Here is a 23,281-nt window from a genome sequence, read left to right as displayed (position 1 = left end):
TAAAAAAAGTTCTGACTGTATTACTGAGGTTTAACATCAGGACCTATGGAAAAGTTCTGCTTGATTTTACAGTGGTCAGACTAGCTTAGAGAACTGTGTTCACCTGGGGGTTTATATAACTCTTTAAGTAGATACAGCTTAAAACAAGACAAAAAAGAGTTACCCAAAGTGATGACAGAACTAAAACCAAGTCCTATTAGGTTGGTGCAAAAGCAATTGTGGTTTTGCCAGTACTTTTGATAGCAGAAACCACAATTACTTTTGCACCAGTAATGCCACATGGAAAGAGGGTTAAAAACCCTTCCAACTCAAATACATTATGCTTTGTGAAAATACATGTATGGGCCAGGTGCTGTGACTCATACCTGTAATTCCAGCACTTTGGAAGGCTGAGGCAGGCGGATCACTTGAAGTCAGGAGTTCAAGACCAGCCTGGCCAACATAGTGAAACCCTGTTTCTACTAAAAACACAAAAAAATTAGCCAGGCATGGTGGCGCACACCTGTAATCTCAGCTGCTAGGAGAATCACTTGAACCTGGAAGTCAGAGGTTGCAATGTGCTGAGATTATGCCTGGGGACAGAGCGAGACTCCATCTCAAAAAAAAAAAAAAAAAAAAAAAAAAAAACCACAATGAAAAGAAAAAGAAAATGTGTGTACATTAACCTAGGAAGGGACGGATTCTTCGGAATAGCTAGCTAGTCACATGTGCTGATTTTCTGTGCAGAATCCTTTTGCCCTTTTGATAAAACATTTCTGTGAGTTTCCACTGGAAACCGCTCCTTCCCAGCTCAGTTCTGGGATTTGGGAGAGGCTGACCCCACACTCAGGTTGAGCCCCAGCTGATGGAGGCTAATTATTGATGCAATCATTCAGTGTAGTAGTCTGGTTGGTTTAGTTATGGTCACTTTCCCCCAGAGATAGAGGAGGTCTCAAGGCTTTTGTGTCACTCAGTGGGAAGAGAATCTTTCTCTGTGTGTCAGATTTGAAGCTGAGGGGATGTAAAAACTGCAGCCGTAGCTGCAATCATCTTACGGTCATGAGACAAAACCCCAGAACAGAGTAGGGTTGGAAGGAATAACTGGATTCTAGAGGTGTTTTGTTTGTTTGTTTGTTTGTTTTGTTTTTGTTTTTTTGAGAGAGTCTCGAACTGTTGCCCAGGCTGGAGTGCAGTGGCACCATCTCAGTTCACTGCAACCTCCGCCTCCCCGGTTCAAGTGATTCTCTGGGGGGTTTCTCCTCAGCCTCCCAAGCAGCTGGGACTACAGGTGTGCGCCACCACACCTGACTAATTTTTTTGTATTTTTAGTAGAGACTGGGTTTCACTATGTTGGCCAGGCTGGTCTGGAACTCCTGACCTCAGGTGATCCGCCTGCCTCAGCCTCCCGAAGTGCTGGGATTACTGTGCCCGGCCACTAGAGGCATTTTTTGAATCACTGGTCAAGGCCACCTTAAGTCAGACTTGTGACTGAAAGTTTTGGGTTATAGGTACCCGTAAATTTCAGCTTTTCTTTCAACATTTTGCATCATATTTTATGTCACTTCAACCAAAACTCTCCTAAATATACAGAGCAGAGCTTTGAAGGAGGGGTGTCCAGGAAAGAGGAATTCTGATGGCTGCTGACCTGTTTGGACGGGTGCGGTGACTTGATTTAAATGATGTGTGACAACCTGTGTTTTCTGTTTGGATCTAAGACTTGTGGCTTGTGAGCCCAGTATTGTGGCCAACATTAGCAAACTGTGTTTAAGAATTAGCTACCACAATTAGAAGCAATAATTTGATTTTAAAATTACCCATGAGTGCGGAGGGTTTATTCCACAAATCTGCTGGAGAAAATCAAAGCATAAGAAATCTTTTGAACTGGCTAAATAGGCTTCCTTTTCCATTACCCACCTTGGCACAGATTCAAAATTTCTCACTCATATTCATTTTTATTTATTTTTATTTTTAGAAATGGAAGGTTGTTCTTATTGCTCAGGCTGGAGTGCCGTGGCATGATTTCAGCTCACTGCAACCTCGGCCTCCTGGGTTCAAGCAATTCTCCTGCCTCAGCCTCCTGAGTAGCTGCGACTACAGGTACACACCACTACACCCAGCTAATTTTTTGTATTTTTAGTAGACACGGGGTTTCACCATGTTGGCTAGGCTGGTCTCGAACTCTTGACCTCAGGTAATCCACCAGCCTCAGCCTCCCAAAGTGTTGGGATTATACAGGCATCAGCCACTGCACCCAGCTTCCATTTTTAAACAACTGTGTGAGCAAGTCAGTACAATGTGAGGCACCGTCAGTGCCCTGGAGATAATCAGTGTGGGAGACAGTCACCTGGGGATATACGATCCAGGAACCAAGCCTTTGAATGAACAGGAAATGAGACATGTAGGAGGATGACTCATCTGATGCTTTTCTACCCTGGCTTGTTTCAAGGATGCACAGGTGAGCTGAATATTAATACCCACTGGCAACCCAGGGCTGACAGTGATCAATTCCAGTTTTTCCTTCCTTCCCCAAATACGTAGAACACTTACAAGGCAGGAGAATAGCTTGAACCTGGGACCCAGAGGTTGCAGCAATGAGCCGAGATCACGCCATTGCCCTCCAACCTGGGGACAGAACAAGACTCCGTTTCAAAAAAAAAAAAAAAGAAAAGAAAAGAAAATGCGTGTATGTTAAACTAGGAAGGAACAGATTTGGAATAGCTAGCTGGTCACATCCAGGAGTTCTTCCCAGATGCAACGATAGCTGGCGGATATGGTACACTCCAGGTCCTTGCAAAATTTGTAAGTTACTGGGAAAGACAGACAAGTAGTGACAGTTTGATACATGGAGTAAGTGCTAAATGTGACATATGGGGGACTTTGGAAGTAGAAATGTATATGGGAGATAAGCAGGGACCTGATTATAAAGAGTCTTGCGTGCCATACTGGAGGTTTTTTTTTTGAGATGGAGTCCCGCTCTGTGGCCCAGGTTAGAGTGTAGTGGCGCAATCTCAGCTCACTGTAACCTCTGCCTCCTGGGTTCAAGTGATTCTTATGCCTCAGCCTACTATATATATATATATATATATATATATACACACACACACACACACATATATATAATGTAAATATATATGTATATATATATATAATGTAAAAATAAAAAGTGCTAAAAATATAACCAAGACAATGTTGAAGAAAAATAAAACCAGAAGATTTTTGCTACCAGATTACAATAAAGCAACAGTACTTAAGATAGTGGTATTAAAGCAAGGATAGACAAATTGGTCAATAGAATTGAATAGAATCTAGCAGCAGACTCCACATATACCCAATTCCCTGATTCATAATGAAGGCTTCTCTGCAATTATTGGGGGGCAGGGAGAGGGGTCTTCCTAATAAATGATGCTGAAACAATTGGATATCCACATGGGGAAAAATGAACTTCACACTATACATAAAAATTAATTCCAGATGAATTTTAGTTCTAAGCGTGAAAAGTAAAATAATCAAGAAGTTCTACAAGTTTATTCTAAAGGAAAACAGAATAACTTCATGATCTCCAAATAGGCAAAAATTTCTTAAACAGCATGTAAAAGCACTTAACAATAGAAGAAAACATTGATAAATTACCTTCTTTCAGGTTAAGTTTATTCATCAGATGACATCATTAAGAGAGTGAAAAGGCAAGTCACACACTTGGAAGATATTTGAAATACAGTTGTCTGACAAGTGACTTAAATCCAGAATATAAACAAATTCCAACAGCTCAATGAGAAAAAGACAGATAACCCAATTTTACAAAATGGACAAAATATGTGATAGCATGTCTCCAAAGGGGATTTCAGAATGGTCAATAAACATATGAAAATGTGTTTAATATTATTGGTCAACAAAGAAATGAAAATAAAACCACAATAAGAGGCCCCTATATACCCATCAAAGTTGCTGCAATTAAAATGACTGACAAAACCAAATGTTGGCAAGGACATGGAGCTGCTGGAACTCTGCATCAGGCATGGAGTGTGAACAGCAGCTGCTTTGGAAAATTGTTTGGCAATACTCCGAAAGCCAACCATCTATAAACGCTATGATCCTGGATATTTACCCAGCAGAATAAACACTATACATACCCCCCAAAACATGTATTAATACAAGAAGTTTCATAGGCGTTTTACTTGGAACTAAAAATCGGCAATAGCCCAAATGACCATCCACAATGGAATGGGTAAGTACATTGTTGCATATACATGTTTGCATTAGACTATTACACAGAAATGAAGAAAACAAACTTCTACTCATAATGACATGGATGTAACTCGTTACAGATACGATGCTGAGCATAAAAATTCACAAGCAAAAAAAGTAAATAGGGTATAATTTACATGACATTCAAAGGCAGGCAAAACTAACCTATGGTGATTATACAGGTCGGAAACATTGATTACTTTTGGGAGACTGGTAAATATATGAGGGAGCTTCCAGGAAGCTTGTAATGCTCTGTTTCTTGGCCTGAGTGGTGGATATTTGGTGTGTGTAAAAATTTATGAGCTGTATACTGAATATTTGTATATTTCACTGCAGGAAAGTTATATCTCAATTTTGGTTTTTAAATGGAGGTGGTGGTGGAGAGCAGAATCACTTGAAAGTAGTACTGGAAATCCAGGCATGGTATTATGAGAGCAGCAAAACAGAGGAGATTTGCTGAAAACATAAAGCAGATGTGATCAGACTGATAAAAACACAACAGAGCTGCAGCACCCACAATCTCATGAAAGCTGAGAGAAAGAATCTCCAAAATAATACATTTTCCCATTAGAACTCCAGAATTATATCAGAATCAGAGACAGTAGAGACAGGGAAAATGAACTGGTAATTTATTCATAAGCTACAAATATTTTCACCTATTTTCTGTTTTAGAAGTGGCTAGTTCTTAATTTTTTCCCCAAATGATAACTTTATTTATTTATTTATTTTTATGTTATTGATTTATTTATTTTCTTTTTTGTTTTTTGAGACGGAGTTTCACTCTTGTTACCCATGCTGGAGTGCAATGGCGCGATCTCGGCTCACCGCAACCTCCACCTCCTGGGTTCAGGCAATTCTCCTGCCTCAGCCTCCCGAGTAGCTGGGATTACAGGCACATGCCATCATGCCCAGCTAATTTTTTGAATTTTTAGTAGAGACAGGGTTTCACCGTGTTGACCAGGATGGTCTCGATCTCTTGACCTCGTGATCCACCCGCCTCGGCCTCCCAAAGTGCTGGGATTACAGGCTTGAGCCACCGCGTCCGGCTGATTTATTTATTTTGAGATGGAATTTTGCTCTTGTTGCCCAGGCTGGAGTGCAGTAGCACAATCTCTGCTCATTGCAACCTCTGCCTCCTTGGTTCAAGCAGTTCTCTTGCCTCGGCCTTCTGAGTAGCTGGGATTACAGACATCTGCCACCATGTCCCGCTAATTTTTTGTATTTTTAGAGATGGGGTTTCACCGTCTTAGCCAGGATCATCTTGATCTCCTGACCTCAAGTGATCCACCCACCTTGGCCTCCCAAAGTGCTGGAATTACAGATGTGAGCCACCATGCCCAGCCCAAGTGATAACTTTAAGTGAAGCTTATTGTGATACAAAAAGAGGTTTCCAGAGAAGGTACTGGGGCCAGAGAAAGCATGGCAACTAAGAAAGAAGTCTCAAATGCACTCTCTTTGTCTCCCCACTCCTACATCCCACTTTGCACAACTACTGAACCTAGAACCACTGTAACCAATTCTCCATTTACTCCTAAGAAAGCAGAGATTCTCACCTGGAGAAATAGAGTCAAACTATCAATTCCTTTTTTTTTTTTTTTAAACTCGCCTCTGTCAGTCCATTTTCATACTGCTATAAAGAAATACTCCAAACTGAGCAATTTATAAAGGAAAGAGGTTTAATTGACTCAGTTCTGCCTGGCTGGGGAAGCCTCAGGAAATCTACAATCATGGTGGAAGCAGAAGCAGGCACATTTTACATGGCGGCAGGCAAGAGAAGAGAAAGCAAAGAGGAAAGAGACCCTTATAAAACCATCAGATCTCATGAGAACTCACTCACTATCATGAGAATAACATAGAGGAAACTGCTTCCATAACCCAATCACTTCCCTTCCTGGACATGTGGAGATTACATTTGGTGATGAAATCTGGGTGGGGACACAGAGCCAAACCATATCACCACCTGAGTCATTCTCACAAACTGTTAATTCGTAACAGAGAGACCCTCATGTAGAAATAAGGACAGTCAAAAATCACAAAACAATTGAGGAAAACCAGCAGAATAAGAGTCATCAAACTCAACAAGTAAATGAACAACTTCCTAATGAAACAGAAGTCATTACAACTACATAAAAAAAGCCATTCTATACAAAGAAGCAGAGTTCTTAGAAATTAAGAGCATGATTGCCGATATAAAAATATTTCAATAGAAAAATTGAAGAGAAGAGTGGCATGGATAAAGATCAAATTCATGAACACTAAATTGAGTTATGGCAATCTCCCATATTCAGTAAATGAAGGCCAAGAAAGTGAGAGTCAAAGAAAAATCCTAACAGCCATGGAGGCTAGAGGCAAGTTTTAAAAAAATTCCCAGCCAGGTGTGGTGGACTCTTACCTGTAATCCCAGCATTTGGAAGTCCAAGGAGGGAGGATAACTTGAAGTTAGGAGTTTGAAACCAGCCTGGGCAGCAAAGTGAGTCTCTGTCTCTATTTAAAAAAAAAAACCATTCCATACATCCCAGAAGGGATAAACAGAAATAATTGAGGGAATGAAATAACCAAATAATTAATAGAAAAAAATGTCTTTCCTGTAAAAAGTCTTAATTCCACCAACTGAAAGGTCCAATGAATGCTGGGCAAGAATAATGAAACATTATGTCATCATGAAATTTCTGAATTCCCAGGATAAAGAGAAAAATCCCCCAAAGCTTGGTAGATATGATAGGAGAGAGACATGTCACCTGTAAGGGGTTGACAGCCATAGTAGCATGGACCCTCCATCAGCAACACTCCATCTGAATCCAGAATTCTAGACCACCTCAACCTATCACCTCATTATTTTGAATCCAGAATTCTATACTCAGTTAATATATAATTAAATTATGAGGTCAGGTGTGGTGGCCCACGCCTGTAATCCCAGCACTTTGGGAGGCCGAGGTGGGCAGATCACTTGAGGTCAGGAGTTCGGGACCAGCCTGGGCAACATGGCAAAACCCTGGCTGTACTAAAAATACAAAAATTAGCCGAGTGTGATGGTGCATGCCTGTAATTTCAGCTACTTGGGAGGCTGAGGCACAAGAATTGCTTGAACTTGGGGAAACCGAGGTTGCAGTGAGCCAAGATCAGGCCACTGCACTCCAGCCTGAGTGATAGAGCAAGACCCTGTCTCAAAAAAAAAAAAAAAAATATATATATATATATATATATATATATATGGGTAAAATTAATATGTATTTGGACGTGCAAAGATTCAAAGCTTACTACCCAGGAATACTTTTTGAAACAGATACTCAACAATGTTCCCAAAGATGAAGGAGGAGGAAAAGTTGGGAAAGAGGAAGACACAGGACAAAAAACAGTGGTGAGCAAAGAAACCAATAAAGCTTGTAGCTAAGTCCATTGCAAAATAATCGAGTAAAGTATTTCTGTTTTGAAGATTGCACTATTAGCCCAGGTTGGGGATGCGGGTCTTCACTGTCAGCTGGTCTCTCTTTCAGTGAAGGTCTGGAACCATCCGCCTTCACAGCTGTTATGGCTTCCTCAGCGACTCTGCTGCTCATTGCTGATTTGCCCTGCTGCCTGGCCCGCTTCTCTTTAGGGCTGTGAGTGGCTGATCCTGGGTCCGGAAATGGGCTGTCAGCGGGCTTCCTTTCAGGGTTTGTGGTATTAAACACCAACAGCTGAGGCTTTTGCAAGTGAGGCAGGTAATGCGATGTGTGGTGTGTGTGTGTGTTTGTGTGTGTGTGTGTGTGTGTGTGTGTGTGTGTGTGTGTGTGTGTGTTTCTGTGGGGAGGGAGAAGTGTGCTGGAGAAGGCAGAGTAATCCTACTGTTTCTCCAACAGCAGCAAGTATCTGAGAGTCATTAAGCTTCCAAAAATGAGAAGTCTGCGTTTTGTTTGAGTTAGAGACTTCAGCAGGGCGTTTCTCCAGAGGCACAGGTCCCTGTTATCAGCGTTTACAAATCTGCTTGAGATGATGACTGCATTCTGGGAGGGGCAATGTGGCTTCTTTGAAGGTGGCCTTGGGGTTTTCACAGACGTTGAGTCAGCCAGGGTTAGATGTGGTGGGGGTGGAGCAGACTGTTACAGAGGGACTGCTACTTTGTTTCAAACACACAAGTTTTCAGCCAATGTAATTCAAAGGCTTCAAATATTTAAATCATTTCTAATGCAAACTTCAAGCAGTACATACAACCCTAGAGTATATCAAACTCATTGCAATGAGATATTCAAGCCATTCCTAAAATGCCCACATATAAACAGTTTATTTACAATTGATGTGAGGCTGCGGTGGGAGGATTGCTTTTGCCCAGAAGTTGGAAGTTGCAGTGAGCCATGATCACACCACTGCATTCCAGCCTGGGCGACAGAGCAAGACTCTGTCTCTAAATAAATAAATTAAAAACAAAAATACAATTTGCAAGCCTGCCCATAGCCATCCCAAAGCAGTCTCTGTACATCATTTGTGGTCAGGAGTGTGGTAAACAAGAATGGATTTTTTTTTTCCAGGAGTGTCCCAGGATATTTAGTATCCAGTCTCCCTCCCTGCTTCTCCTTCTGGCCTTGTAGCCAGATGGGAACCCACTGGACAAACCCCAAACCTCTTCACATTGGAATCTGACACTGAGAAGAGCAGCTTGAGGAAAAAGCCCTAGAGATACTGAACCAGGGTTCAGAATGAAATTTTTCTGTTTGCCTGCCCTCCACCTCCCCATACCCATGGCTCCCCAGAGTCCGCTCAGAGCTCTCCTGAAATCCCATTCACTATGTCTCAGGAATATTGGAAAATGGGGCTTTCCAAAAGATCTTTTGTATAAACCTGATTCTATATAGATTTGCCAGAACCAAAATTAATTTGGAAAGTCCTTAATATTTGCCTATCTCATAAAATAAAAATAAAAATTGGCATGTACATTTATTGTCACTGAATTTTTAAAAACAATTTTAGACATTTTTAAGAGCAGGCATGGTGGCTCACGCCTGTAATCCCAGCACTTTGGGAGGCCCAGGCGGGTGGGTCATTTGAGGTCAGGAGTTCAAGATCAGCCCTACCAACATGGTGAAACCCCGTCTCTACTAAAAATACAAAATTAGCTGGGCATGGTTGCCAGTGCCTATAATCCCAGCTACTTGGGAGGTCGAGGCAGGAGAATCGCTTGAACTCAAGAGGCAGAGGTTGCAGTGAGGTGAGATCACATCAATGAGCTCCAGCCTGGGCAACAAGAGTGAGACTCATTCTCAAAAATAAATAAATCAAAATTTTTAAGTGTACTGTTCAGTGTTAGGTCCATTCACATTGTTGTGTAATCATCACCACTATCCATCCACAGAACTTTTTTCATCTTGCAAAACTGAAAGTGGATACTCACTAAACACGAAGTCCAGGCCAGGCATGGGGGCTCACAACTGCAATCCCAGAACTCTGGGAGGCTGAAGTGGGAGGATCCGTTGAGGGCAATAGTTCAAGACCAGCCTGGGCAACATAGCAAGACCCTGTTCTACATTAAAAAAAAAAAAAAATTAGTAGGGCATGGTGGCATGTGCTTGTAGTCCCAGCTACTTGGGAGGCTGAGGTTGGTGGATCACTGAGCTTGGGAGATCAAGGTTGCAATGAACCATGACTGCACCACTGCAGTCCACCCTGGGTGACAGAGTGAGATCCTCCTGTCTCAAAGAAAGAAGAAGGAGAAGGAGATGGAGGAGGAGGAAGAGAAGGAGAAAGCTTCTTTCAAGTTCTCTTTTAGAAAGTGCTGGTATATTGACCATGCTCTCTTAAAAGAACATTTTTCTTAAGTCAAATACTTTGTCAGCAACAAACCCACCGTTCCTCAAATTTCACACTGGTTCAAGATTCTGTTTTAATTTTGGTGACAAATACTGTTGGATGAGGAGATAATTTTTCATTATGAGATCCAGTGGACTCACCATTAAGAAGTATTTTTTAACCAAAAATATGTATTTGAAATTTAAAAATGAGCCAGTGAATTGATGGAAGTCATGCAATCTAATGTGAAATATAGAGTAAGATGGATTGTACTGAAATATAATTTTCAGAAAATTGAAAACATGACTTATGCAAATATAAGATGAAAACCTATCTAAGATTCTATTCAAGTAATTGATTAATGAAGGACTCAGTAAGTTGTTGACCTCAAAGGAGTTCAAACTAGTAAGATGCCAAGATTAAAGGAAAATCTGACGTCAGGAATGATGACATGAATTTGCTAATAGATGCCAAACTGGTTAACTCGTTAACATCATATAGGACAAAATGAGATTAGTGGGTTTAACTTACTTATTTTCTGGCAGAAAGGACTGCTCACTTATATTTCTCCTGGAAAACATTCGTTTTCACTGCTATGGACATAAATCTTTTGCATAATCATCGGTTTTCTGCAAGTTAACTTCTAGCCTTCTAGGGCTGCAAAATAGCCTAATCAATAGCCACCCAAGGTGCACCCAGCACCCCACTGAAAGGATACCCAGTAATCTCTTTTACTCATTTTCAAGTTTTGGACAATTTTTCCTGACGTTATCTATATATCTATATCTATATGTATGTATACATATGTATTTAAATTTATTTATTTTGCAATGGGGTGCAGTGGGGATGGATAGGTATAGGTTGGTTAAAAATCTTTTTTTTATTTTTTTGAGATGGAGTTTTTGCTCTTGTTACCCAGGCTGGAGTGCAATGGCACAATCTCGGCTCACCACAACCTCCGCCTCCTGGGTTCAGGCAATTCTCCTGCCTCAGCCTCCTGAGTAGCTGGGATTACAGGCACGCACCACCATGCCCAGCTAATTTTTTGTATTTTGAGTAGAGATGGGGTTTCACCATGTTGACCAGGATGATCTTGATCTCTTGACCTCGTGATCCACCCGCCTCAGCCTCCCAAAGTGCTGGGATTACAGGATTGAGCCACTGTGCCTGGCCTGGTTAAAAATCTTAATTGAACAGTATATTTATTAAAACAATGACACGATTTCCAAGTTCAAAGTTCATGGAGAGCTGAACTTAAAACATTTGTCTAAATCGTAGAGACACACCATCCATCTATTTCTCCCCGAACAGGCCCCTGTCTTTCTTGAACAAAAATAATTGTCAAGAAAGCCCACTGAAAAAAGAGCTTTTGAGGCCGGCAGCAGTGACTCACTTCTGTCACTTTAGCACTTTGGGAGACCAAGGTGGGAGGACTGCTTGAACCTGGAGTTGGAGACCCAGCCTGGGCAACATAGCCAGATCCTGTCTCTACAAAATAAATTGAAAAATCAGCTGGGTGTGATGCTGCGCCGCTGTAGTCCCAGCTACTGGGGAGGTCGAGGTGGGAAGACTGCCTGAGTCCAGGAGGGTGAGGCTGCAGTGAGCTGTGCACTCCAGCCTGGGCAACAGAACTAGACCCTGTTTCCCCAAGAGGAAAAAAGAGTCTAGGAAGATGAGGTGTTTTTTGTTTGTTTGTTTGTTTTGTTTTGTTTTTCTTAAAGAGAGGGGGTCTCACTGTATTGCCCAGGTGGACCCTGAATTCAAGCAATTCTCCTGCCCTTCAGCCTCTCTAGCAGCTGGGACTACAGGCATGCCACACCTCACCCAGCTTAAAGTTGATTTTTAACTACTTTTTAAGACTGCACAACTTTAGCCCTTATATGGGTGTGTTTGAAAGTGGTTAGATTTAGGGCAGGCTCATGGCAGAGAATAAGCAAGTGAGGATATGTGGTGAAGTAGTGGGGTGCCTGCTCTCAGATGCTCTCCCACAGACATCACAAGCTCAGAGCCTTCAAACTGGATCTTATTTCTTTCCTTCTCCCCCACTAGTCGTAAAAATCCAGTGGATTCCACTCCTACACACATCCCTCTTCACACTCATTTGTCAATGCCCAGCTGCAGGACACGTCTTTATGTATATATAAAGAGAGTCTTACTCTGTTGCCCAGCCTGGAATGCAGTGGCGTAAGCTTGGCACACTTCACCCTCCATCTCCTGGATTCAAGTGATTTTCCTGCTTCAGCCTCCCAATTAGCTGGGACTACTGGTGCCCACCACAACGCCTATCCAATTTTTTTTTTTTTTTTTTTTTTTTTTTAGTAGAGACGGGTTTCATCCTTGACCTCCAGGACATATATTCTATTGCCTGATTCCTGCAGCAACTCCGGCGGGCTCTCTGCCTTACACATCCCAATCCCAACCCCAACCCTCGTCCCACAGAACAGACGCAGAGATGTGTCAGTGATGAAGTCATTCCCTGCTTAAAACTGTGACAGCTTCCCAGCGACCTCCTTCACTTGGGTTAAAAGGGCTAACTTCCCTCTGCAGCTTAACGCCTCTCTCCAATCCTCTGCTACCACCCTAAGGAGATTCCCTTCCTCATTTCTACAACGAACTCCCTCTGGGATTCCTCCCCAACGGCCTTCTCATCCTTGGGTCTGGGTTTACTCCCTCCTTGGGGAAGGGGTACGGCTGTGATGGAGGGAGGGGCTGGCCTCAGCGCGTCCCATGCTGGATGTCTTCGGAGCAGCGGGGACTGATGCCAGCCCCTTCCTCCATCACAGTTCTACTGTCACACAAGGTGACCAGGTGTCACCTGGTCATGTCTGTCGCCCCTGGGTGGTTTGGGCCTGCGGCTTCCGACCTTTTACCTGAGCCTTACGCTGTGGTCACCTCGTCCAGCTCCCTTTTACGTCCTCGAAGATTTTTGCCCCTTGACCCCCTCATCCCTCTCCCCGGGGGTGCCTCCCTGAGTCCCCGAGGGGCTTGGATCCCCGGCGACATTTCCTCCCCAGCACCCTCCGGAGCTCTGCGTCCAGCTGTGTCATTACCCGATGAGTGTCTGTCCCCCTTTGCCAAAGTGAGCGGCGACAGGGCCTGGCACGCAGCAGGTGCGGGAAGGGGTGACGGTGCCGAGCCAGGGACAGAAGCGGAACGGGAGCGTCCCGCGCCCAGGCCCGGCCGGGAGGAATCGGGGACCCCGGGACGTCCCCCGCTCCCCATCGCGGGGCCGGAAGCCGCCGGCTGGTGCCCTCCCCGCGATGCCCACGGCCTTATCTCTGCGCCCCGAGGGCCGCGGGAGGAGCCGCGGGCGCGCCGGGAGGGACTGGCAGTGGCATGGGCCGGGGGGCCCGGGGCGCGGGCCCGACTAGCCGCTTGCTACCGCTGCTGCTGCTGCTCCGCCTGGCCCGCGGCGCCGCTGGAGAGACGGGCGCCGATGGTGAGTGCGGGCTGGGACGGGCACTGGCGGCCGGCGGGGCCCCTGGCTGGGCTTCGAGGACTCTAGGCGCACGGACGCTTCCCAGCCCCTGGGTCGGAGCCCCGCGATGCCAAGGCGTGGGGCGCAAGAGGGGCCCGCGCCGGTTATTGGAGATCGGGAAGGAGGAGCTCAGAGAAGCGGGAGGTGGGGAGGCTCCCCGCTGGGCTTTCCTGACCACACCTGACCCCGCATCGCCGTGGGACGCAGGTTTTGAGACGGCCTGGCCGGGCCCCCAGGGACCACCGCTGCCCAGGAGGCGGGGTGGGGGCTGGGCGCGAACGCGGACCTGAGCAGGGCGGCGCCCGGGGCAGGGCGGGGAGGGCCAGGGCGTTCCGCGGCGCTATCCCGCTTCCGGCTCTGCGCTGGCTTTTGCATGACACATTTTTGACCAGAAGCAATTTTATTTCCACTTTTAATTTGATCATGTTCATGAACTGCCGGATGCTCAACACGGTGAGAAAGAAGTGTAAGGAAGAGTATAGGAATGAAGCCATTCATTCACTCATTCATTCACCAGATGGACCTCCAGCAGCTTCCCTGTGCGGATGAGGGCGGGCAGTGCGGGCCTTCTTGGGGCTAATTGTCTGGAGGATTCAGACCAGCAGGTGTTCCATTTCCAGGCGATCGAGGGAGTTGTCTTTGCTCCTCTGCAAAGTGCAATATTGAGCGGAGTAGGAATTACACAGAGGATTCAGACGCGCAGGGGAGGTGATATTCATCCAAATAACTGTAATACAAGGCAGAATGGCATGAGTGCTCTGAGAAGACCTAGGTGGTGAGGGCTGGGAAAGATTCCTTCTAGCTTGAGAAATCTAGTGGTGACCCCTGAGCGGGGCCGTCGAGGATTAGTCATATTTGGATATGGGAAAATGTGGAAAAGACATCCCAGCTCATAGCAGAAGGTACTGCCGCCTCTCCACAAATGTGTCGACTGAATGAATTTCTTCAGAATTCAGACGGGGGTAGAAGGGAAGGAAGCACGTGGAGGTACGGAAGGCAGAGGGCAGAGTGCTTTGATTGGCAGTCCTAGGCCTTTGGACTTAGCTGTGGCTGGAAGCCACTGGAAGCTGTTTCAGGGAGTGTGACATGAAAAGTGGGTCCAGCTGGTTCCGGGTGCTTAGGGAGCCGCGGGTTACGGTGCAGATGGCCAAATCCAAGAACCACACCATACACAACCAGTCCCTAAAATGGCACAGAAATGGCATCAAGAAACGCCAATCACAAATATACAAACATGCACTTTGCCAAGAAGCACAAGAAGGGCCTAAAGAAGATGGAGGGGACCAAAGGCAAGGCCGTGAGTGCACCTGCCGAGGCCTTGCCCTTATAAAGCCCAAGGAGGTTAAGCCCAAGATTCCGAAGGGTGTCAGGCTGTGGCAGCCAAAGGCCAAGGCCAAGGACAAGCCAAGGCCCAGGCTGCAGCTCCAGCTTCAGTTCCAGCTCAGGCTCCCAAAGGTGCCCAGGCCCCTGCAAAGCCTTTAGAGTAGAGATCTCTGTCTGCCAATGTGAGGACAGAAGGATTGTCCCTTGGGCTGCTATCTTCATAGGGCTGGTGTCCTCCTTTGCTATTTGTACAAATAAACTTGAGATGGGGGGGAGAGGGTCTAAGGATCCCCCATCTTCCTCACTAAAACCAAACACTGATCATCATATGGAAATGGAAGGAAATGTCTATGTGATGAGATACAGGGGGACTTGTGGTTGAGATTCCTCCCTGCCATCCCCACCCCCATTCTCTTTGCCTTGGGACTCTCTTTGCCTGGTGGATATTTTGATAGCTCGATCTTCTGGAGTGGCCATTTTTGTAATATTAGGTGCCCTGCGCGGTGGTTCAGGCCTGCAATCCTAGTACTTTGGGAGGCCGAGGCAGGCAGATAACGAGGTCAGGAGATCGAGAGTATCCTGGGTAACACAGTGAAACCCTGTGTCTACTAAAAATACAAAAAATTAGCCGGGCGTGGTGGCACACTCCTGTAGTCTCAGCTACTCAGGAGGCTGAGGCAGGAGAATTGCTTGAACCTGGAAGGTGGAGGTTGTATGAACTGAGATCGCACACTGCACTCCAGCCTGGGCGACAGTGAGACTCCATCTTAAAAAAATATATATATACATATATATATATTAGATATATTAGGTGCTCTGGTTAGATTTCTTCCTTGCTTCCATGTCCCAGGACAGTGTGCATAGGACTTGTAGATGTTTGGCATCTATTTCAGGATCTTCATGTGATCTCTCTAAGGTAGGAAACTGTCCATTATGGTCCCCTTGAATTGCTAGGCCAGGATAACTGAATGCAGCTAGTAGCTACCTAAGGTCATCTGAAACTAAAGGTTTTAGGGTGAATTTGGGGAAACAGAAGTCAAGGCTTCCTGGTTGAGCCTCCTCTCTTTACGTAGACACTCTTCCTTCATTTTCAAACTTGGAGAACCTGGTTTTATGCAGGGCAGGTTTCCTGACAGTGGACAATGTAGGGAAAGACTGGAGGCTTGGCCAAGCACGTTGAGGAAGGTGTTGTAGTAGCTGGCCGGGAAGTTCTGAGGACTGGGCCCACAGTAATGACAGCAGAAGAGGACTGAATGTAGACAATAAGAAATGGACCAGGGCCAGGTGTGGTGGCTCAAGCCTGTAATCCCAGAACTTTGGGAGGCTGAGGCAGGTGGATCACCTGAGGTCAGGACTTCGAGACCAGCCTGGCTAACATGTTAAACGCTGTCTCTACTAAAATATACAAAAATTCGCTGGGCACAGTGGTAGGTGCCTGTAATCCCAGCTACTTGGGAGGCTGAGGCAGGAGAATCGCTTGAGCTGGGGAGGCTGAGGTTTCAGTGAGCTGAGATTGTGCCACTGTGCTCCAACTTGGGAGACAGAGCAAGATTCTGTCTTTAAAAAAAAAAAAGAAAGAAATGGACAAGAAGGAAGGATTTAATAACAGATGTGAAGGTGCAAGGGAACAGAAGGGGAAAGATGACACGAAGACTTGGTGACTGGGCGACTAGGTATATGTTTTTATGGGAGGAGAAAGATCGGGAAAGAAAGATGATTAGTTATTTTGGACATCCTGAATTTGAGGTGCTGTTATGGATTTAGAGAGATGAAATCAGCAGACAGCTAGGACTGTGGGGGATAGGTGTATGCAAGCCATGCAGACTTGATGGTTGCATGAAACCTTGAGGTTGACAAGATTGAGAGGATGAAGTACGGATTCTTGGAGTGGATTCTTGGAGTTCAGTTGGTAGATGCAAGTCAAGAAGAAAGAAGCAGTAGCCAGTTTACAGTACGGAGAAAGACTGGGCTTGTTTAGTAAAGGAAACCAGGGGAGGGGAAGCGGAGGGGTGGAGATGGAGTGAAAGGCTTTGAATTGGATGGCTCTGGTCAATGGAGACCCAGAGTTAGCAGAGAAGAGAGGGTGACAGCTAGATGTGGGGGCTTTAGAGTGAGGGTAGAGACCTTGGTTATGGAGTAGATACTCTTTTTTTTTTTGAAACAGTCTCGCTCTGTTGCCCAGGCTGGATGGAGTACAGTGGTGTGATCTCGCTCTCTGCAACTTCTGCCTCCTGGATTCAAGGGATCCTCCTGCTTCAGCCTCCTGAGTAGCTGGGATTACAGGTACACACCACGACACACAGCTAATTTTTGTATTTTTAGTAGAGATGGGTTTCGCCAGGTTGGTCAGGCTGGTCTCCAACTCCTGACCTCAAGTGATCTGCCTGCCTCAGCCTCCTAAAGTGCTGGGATTACGGGTACGAATCACTGCACCTTGCCTTGGAGTAGATACTCTTTAAAGAAGCTAGAAGGAAAACGAAGGTAGCATTCAGTTGGGCTGGTCAAATCAGTCTAAGATTTTTAGGGAATGCAAAACAGGCTCAAACATATTTTAGACTGAGGGCTATTATTTAGTAGAGAGGGGGAAATTGAAAAACAAAAATAAATGAGATGGTTAATGGGTAGAGAAGGTAAAAAATGAAACTTGGGCCATAAGTGGGAGAGGTTAGTTTCTGAAAGCGGAGTGGTGAGGAAGAAGATTGGAGAAGTGTGCCTCTCTTCTCCCACGGTGGGCTACTTAGTGAGCAATATTCATACTTCAAAGCAAATCTGGGATAGCTCCCTCCTCCTAGGAAGTTCGTCAGAGCTATCCACCTGTCCATACCTTGGTTATACACTTACACCATATTGGAATGTGAGTGTTTACTAAACTAAAAGCTCCTTGTGGGTAGGGACAGTGGCTTGTATTTGGAATCTGGTATGCAAATAAATGAATACCACCCAGGCTGGAATAAGCAAAGGCTATTCATTCAGGGCTTAGTGTGGCAAAGGAGTCAGTTATCATCACTTCCATTTGGCAGACTCAAAAATAGGCCAGGGTGGAAAAGCTTTACAGTAGAAAAAGGAAGGAGGTTGGGGGAAGGGTTGTTCAGGTACTCCCAGCTGGAGAAGCTTACTAGTAGTGTGCATCCCATATGATTGGTGAGGGGCCATATCTGGCTTCTCCGGTTGGTCCAAAGTTGGAAGTAAGGACAAAAATTAGGGTAGCTGGCTGTTCCTGATTAAGACCTGGCAATTTGGGGCTGATTGCTACAGAGTTCCTAGATTGATTGCTACAGATTGTGGGTCAGAATTCTATTTTACTATATGGGCTGGCCACAGTGGCTCATGCCTGTAATCCCAATGCTTTGGGAAGCTGAGGTGGGCAGATCACTTGGGGTCAGGAGTTCGAGATCAGCCTGGTCAACATGGTGAAACCCCATCTCTACTAAAACTACAAAAAATTAGCTGGGCGTGGTGGTGGGTACCTGTAATCCCAGTTACTTGGGAGGCTGAGGCAGGAGAATTGCTTGAACTCAGGAGGCAGAGGTTGCGGTGAGCTGAGATCATGCCACTGCACTCCAGCCTAGGTGACAAAGCAAGACTCCATATGATCTGGCTATTGTCCATTTGTATGTTTAGCCTCTCACTGGCCACAAGGGCCGAATGACATTAATTGGCATCAAAGATGTTTTGGGGAGAAGAGCTGAAGTCAGTGACCGGAGTGTGAGGAAAGTGTGTTTAGTGTGATTGATATGGCAGGAGGGTGTTGGTGGCTGGGTGGGGTGCAGGGCCCAGGGGAGTCCAGAGGGTAGGAATGCATGAGGAAGGGGTAGAACCAGTCAGTCCTGTTTCTTAACCTTTCTCTGGCATTTGTTGCTGGAGTCTGCGGCTTGTTGGCTCAGGCCTGGCTGGGGGTCAGGAAGTTGTTCTTGCTGTACAGAGGTTGCCGGCCTTCGCTCATCATGCATTTCATGCTTGGCCTTTAGTCTGTCTTCATGAGTCACAGCAGCACATTCACTCTTCAGGGTGAGCCAGAGGAGGAAAGAAGAGAAACGGAGTGAGCGGATTGTTTTGGAGTGACTTAAATTTGCTTAAAATCAGGGTGCAGGATTAGAGTTGTTGAAGATGCCCATCATGGCCTGTCTTCCACCTCCAAGGACTTGGTCCTGGGTGTATTCTCGGTCTTCCGGTCAAATTCTAAAATGGGATTCAAGGTCCCTGTAGCTCAAAATCGCAGGTAGTCTGTTGGCTTCAGCTCTGCAGAAGAGAGAGGGAAAATGAATTGCATGGATTAAGAAAAAGGGTACCCAGCTGGGTGTGGTGGTTCATGCCCGTAATCCCAGCACTTTGGGAGCCCAGGGCGGGCGGATCACCTGAAGTCAGGAGTTGGAGACCAGTCTGACATGGTGAAACCCTGGCTCTACTAAAAATGCAAAAATTAGCCGGGTGTGGTGGTGCATGCCTGTAATCCAAGCTACTCGAGAATCACCTGAACCCTGCAGGCAGAGGTTGCAGATCCTGCCATTGTACTCCAGCCAGGGCAACAAGAGTGAAATTCCGTCTGGGGAGGTGGGGGTGGGGTGGGCAGGGTACACCCTTCTGGAGAATGAGTCAAGTGTGAGACAGGTGTGAAAAGAACTGGTAGGGGTTAAGTGAATGACTGCCCGGCACGAACCTTCAGGTGTGGTCTGAGTTAATGGCACTCAGTGTGGGTTGGTTTCTGGTCCTGAGGCCAGGTGTAGGGGCCACACTGCTGGTTGATCTTGGTCAGAGAAGAAAATGAACAGGATCAGGTCGTATGAGTCATTCCTCGTATTAGGAAGGTTGAGAGTTCTTTTTTTTGTTGTTTGTTTTTTTAACTAGTCAAGTGCAGTAGTGAGAAGGAAGAAAGAGTAGAATAAGGAGCTCGATCTGTAACTGACGCTGAACAATCAATGGAGGTAACTCACTACCTTCGGACCAGCTTAAGTGAGAGTTCTTGATGGGGAGTACCAGTCCTAAATTTGGGTGGGTGTGGGAAATATATGACAGTTTGAATAGCCCTGCAAATATTACATTGCTGGAGAGAATAGAGGACTCTGTCTTGGAGGGATTTAAAAGCAGAGGCTATGCTTTCGTTTCTGGATATTTTTTGTCAGGGATGTTGGAAAGGAGAGAACATGAGGATTTTCAGATTCCTTCCACCTCTGGAATTTGATGCAGTTTTTCAAGAGCAAGACAGTTTTATGTACTGTTAAAGACAACTTGGGAATGCTCTTTCTTCCTGAGTTTTGGGCCTTTTTGGCTTATTTCCTCCGGTTGTTTGATCTGTCTCCACAAATTTGAGAGACAGAATCTCAGGAAGGTTGTGCAGTGGATTTGTTTGGTCTGACTGTGAATGGTTGGGAATTGGGTTAAAGCACTGTATTTGTGCTTTTTTGTTGTTGTTCCCTGTTGGTTTTTTAGTGATGGGGTCTTGGTTGTTGGCCAGGCTAATCATAAACTCCTGGGCTCAATAGATCCTCCCATTTCAGTCTCCCAAAGTCCTGGAATTACAGGTGTGAGCCATTGTGCATGGCCTGCATTTGTGCTTTTAAACTACCTTCTTCCCTTGACTGTGAACTTCTCTTTACTGCACTGTTAAAGTCCATCAGCTAATGGCTCAGAAGTACACTGAAGTTGTTGCTCATGTATTGAAGTAAAGAATTAGAGTGGGTCTCAGAAGCTGGCGGTCTCCCTCGCATCCTGAGTTGCAGCTTTTTTTGGTTGCAGTGGAGAGGAAGAACAGGTGAGCGGGGCTGAAAAGGTGAGGAGCTTTCAACTTCTGAGTCAGCTCTTACCCAGAAGGTTGGGAGGATGTGGCGAAGACAGGGAGTGATTATGTAAATTCAAATATAATGGTTTCTAGGATATCAGCCCATCAATGGGTAGACACCTGAATACACAAAGGTATTGCTCTTGAGTTTTGCATCAGTGCATTTCTCCACCACTCTTCCCATTGGTGTAATTGGGAGCTGGCTAGCTAACCATCAGTGTCAATACCTTCTTTTATTAACGAAGAGTTGTTGAGTGGTTGGTTATAACAATGTCTAACATATTTGAATCGCTTTTCATGTATTAACTCATTGATATGGTTTGGCTGTGTCCCCACCCAAATCTCATCTTGAATTGTAGCTCCTGTAATTCCGATGTGCTGTAGAGAGGAACCTGGTGGGAGACAATTCAATCATGGGGGAGGTTTCCCCCATACTGTTCCTGTGGTAGTAAGTAAGTCTCACGAGACCTGATGGTTTTATAAGGGGTTTCTCCTTTCACTGTCTCTCATTCGCTCTTGCCTGATGCCACGTAACACGTGCCTCTTGCTTTCTGCCATGATTGTGAGGCCTTCTCAGCCACATGGAACTGTGAGCCCATTAAACCCTTTTTTTTTTTTTTTAAATTATCCAGTCTCAGGTATGTCTTTATTAGCAGCATGAAGATGGACTAATATATACTCATTTACTCTTTTATTCTCACAGCAACCATATGAGGTAGGTTTATTATTATTCTTGTTTCATAGATTTATAGGAAACTGAGGCACAGAGATCACCAAGGATTACATAGCTAGTATGCGGCATAGCTAGGCTTATAACAAACCCAAGCGCTCTTAACCACCAGGCCAAATAACAGGTACTGCATCTTGCAGACTGATTCTAACGATAGTAACAAAATCTATGGAAATGGACACAAATATTCATGTAAATTATCTCACACATTTGCATATTACTTTACACTTCATACAGCGTTTATATTTCTCATTTAATCTTGACCACAACATCTTCATCTCATGGATTAAAATTAGAGACCTGGCTGGGCACAGTGGCTCACGCCTGTGATCCCAGCATTTCTGGAGACTAGTGGAAGTATCGATTGAGCCCGGGAGTTCAAGACCAGCCTGGGCAACATAGGGAGAGCCTGTGTCTGCAAAAATGATAATAAAAAATTGGCTGGCCATGGTGGTGCATGTCTGTGGTCCCAGCTACTTGGGAGGCTGAGGTGGGAGAATTACCTGAACCTGGGAGGTCGAGGCTGCAGTGAACCACGACTGTGCCACTGCACTCCAGCCTGCGTGACAGAGTGAGCCAGAAAACAACAACAACATTGGAGAACTGACAGTTTGACTTGCTAAAATCACATCACTAGGGAACAGGAGAGAAGATTCCAACTTGGAGTTCAGAGAAGAACCCTGACCCTGGGTGAGACACCAAAACCTGTCTCAGGCTCTCATTGTTAGATGTAGTTTTAGATGGGGTCATGACTTCAGAGCTGAGACAGGCAGTGAACCTAGGTCAGCAGCCTTAGCTGGGGGATATGGTAATAGTAACAAAGAACACTTGTCAGGCTTTTCCTCCTTTCAGATTTTGGGCTCTTCAACTTTGTTTCTCTACCAGTAATTCTAGACATCCCTCGGGGTCCCTCTCCTCTGCAGCAGTTCCCTCGGTTACTGCATGGCAACCGCCTCTCTGCTTTCAGGCCCTGAGTGTGCTGATGACAGAACTAAAGCCATTCTTGACGTGGGGACCGAGAACCCCCTGCCCCTCAGATCGTAGCAAAGCTTAGCACTCTTTCTCTGGCCCGGAGAATTCCTCTCCCTTGGGTTATTCTATTACATTTGTCCCATAGCTGTGCTCTGTGGCAGTCGAGACTTGGTGAAAGACTGCTTTCATTATTGCCTTTTCTTTCCCCCGGATTCTGACTCCAGTCCCCGAGGTTGAGGTTGAGGTAGTCTGCCGGCGCACCTCTCTGTGTGGTCCACCTGGGAGCAGTTTAGAAACACTGAGTCTCAGGCCCTGCCTCTCCCCTGCTGAATCAGAATCTTTGGGGACGCTGTGTTTTAACAGGATCTCCAGGAAGCATGACCAACTGTCTTGGTTTGCACAGAATTGAGGGGTTTCCCAGGACACAGGACTGTTTGTATTAAAACGAGGACGTTAGTCACTCTGTCTCCAGGTGATTCTTAACTGAGCCCCAGGCTGTGGAACAGTGGACTCCTGTGGCCAGAGGGTTGCCCTGCAAAGTCCTGCGGAATAGGCTCATCATGGCTGAATAATAAGCACCCCTGCCTGTATTTCTTCAGAAATCGCCTTCTCATCTGCAGATAGTCTGAGAAGCCTTGATAGCCTGGGACCCCTCTTAGTTTTTTTACCGGTATGGGGAACAAACATGTATCGAGACAAATTCTACTGCGTGCCAGTTACTGTCTTTGGGGTTATACTTATGCTAACTTTCTTTCTTTCTTTTTTCTTTTTTAAAGATGGGGTTTCTCTATGATGGCCAGGCTGTCTTTCTTTCTTTCTTTTCTTTTTTCTCCTTCCTTCCTTCTTTCCTTCCTTCCTCTTTTTCTTTCTCTTTTTTCTTTTTCTCTTTCCCCTTCCTTTCTTTTTCTTTCTTTCTCCTTCTTTTCTTTCTTTCTTTTCTTTTTTTGATGTGTGTATCTCATCTAAATAAATTACTCTTAATAGGTCATTAAAACAGATACCCTAAGAATGAAGTGTA

At 45.4% G+C, this 23,281-nt stretch overlaps 1 protein-coding gene and 1 long non-coding RNA gene across 8 annotated transcripts in view; one reads left to right on the top strand and one right to left on the bottom strand.

The window, feature by feature from the left end:
- Window positions 1-3,610: 3,610 nt before the first annotated feature.
- On the bottom strand, window positions 3,611-13,092 carry LOC141583773 (uncharacterized). Of its 2 annotated transcripts, none has more exons than XR_012516666.1 (3): window positions 13,035-13,092; window positions 9,590-9,718; window positions 3,611-4,680 (listed from the first exon to the last, which is right to left on the bottom strand). It is a non-coding gene; the product is annotated as an uncharacterized LOC141583773 (long non-coding RNA). The 2 variants fall into 2 exon arrangements; XR_012516665.1 differs by lacking the exon at window positions 13,035-13,092 and adding an exon at window positions 12,855-12,911.
- A 176-nt stretch (window positions 13,093-13,268) lies between these two features.
- Window positions 13,269-23,281, top strand: part of SUSD1 (sushi domain containing 1) — a 150,959-nt gene continuing 140,946 nt past the window's right edge. For all 6 annotated transcript variants that reach the window (XM_039475228.2, XM_074395177.1, XM_074395175.1 and 3 more), the window contains exon 1: window positions 13,269-13,423. In XM_039475228.2, coding sequence (XP_039331162.2) covers window positions 13,321-13,423 — 103 coding nt within the window. In that variant the 5' untranslated portion in view covers window positions 13,269-13,320. The remainder of the gene's footprint in view (window positions 13,424-23,281) is intronic.

Source organism: Saimiri boliviensis, chromosome 2 (assembly GCF_048565385.1).
Source record: "Saimiri boliviensis isolate mSaiBol1 chromosome 2, mSaiBol1.pri, whole genome shotgun sequence".
NCBI classification, from domain to species: Eukaryota; Metazoa; Chordata; class Mammalia; order Primates; family Cebidae; genus Saimiri; species Saimiri boliviensis.
The sequence above is the reverse complement of the archived record's forward strand: the minus strand, read 5'-3'. Positions and strand labels throughout refer to the sequence as shown.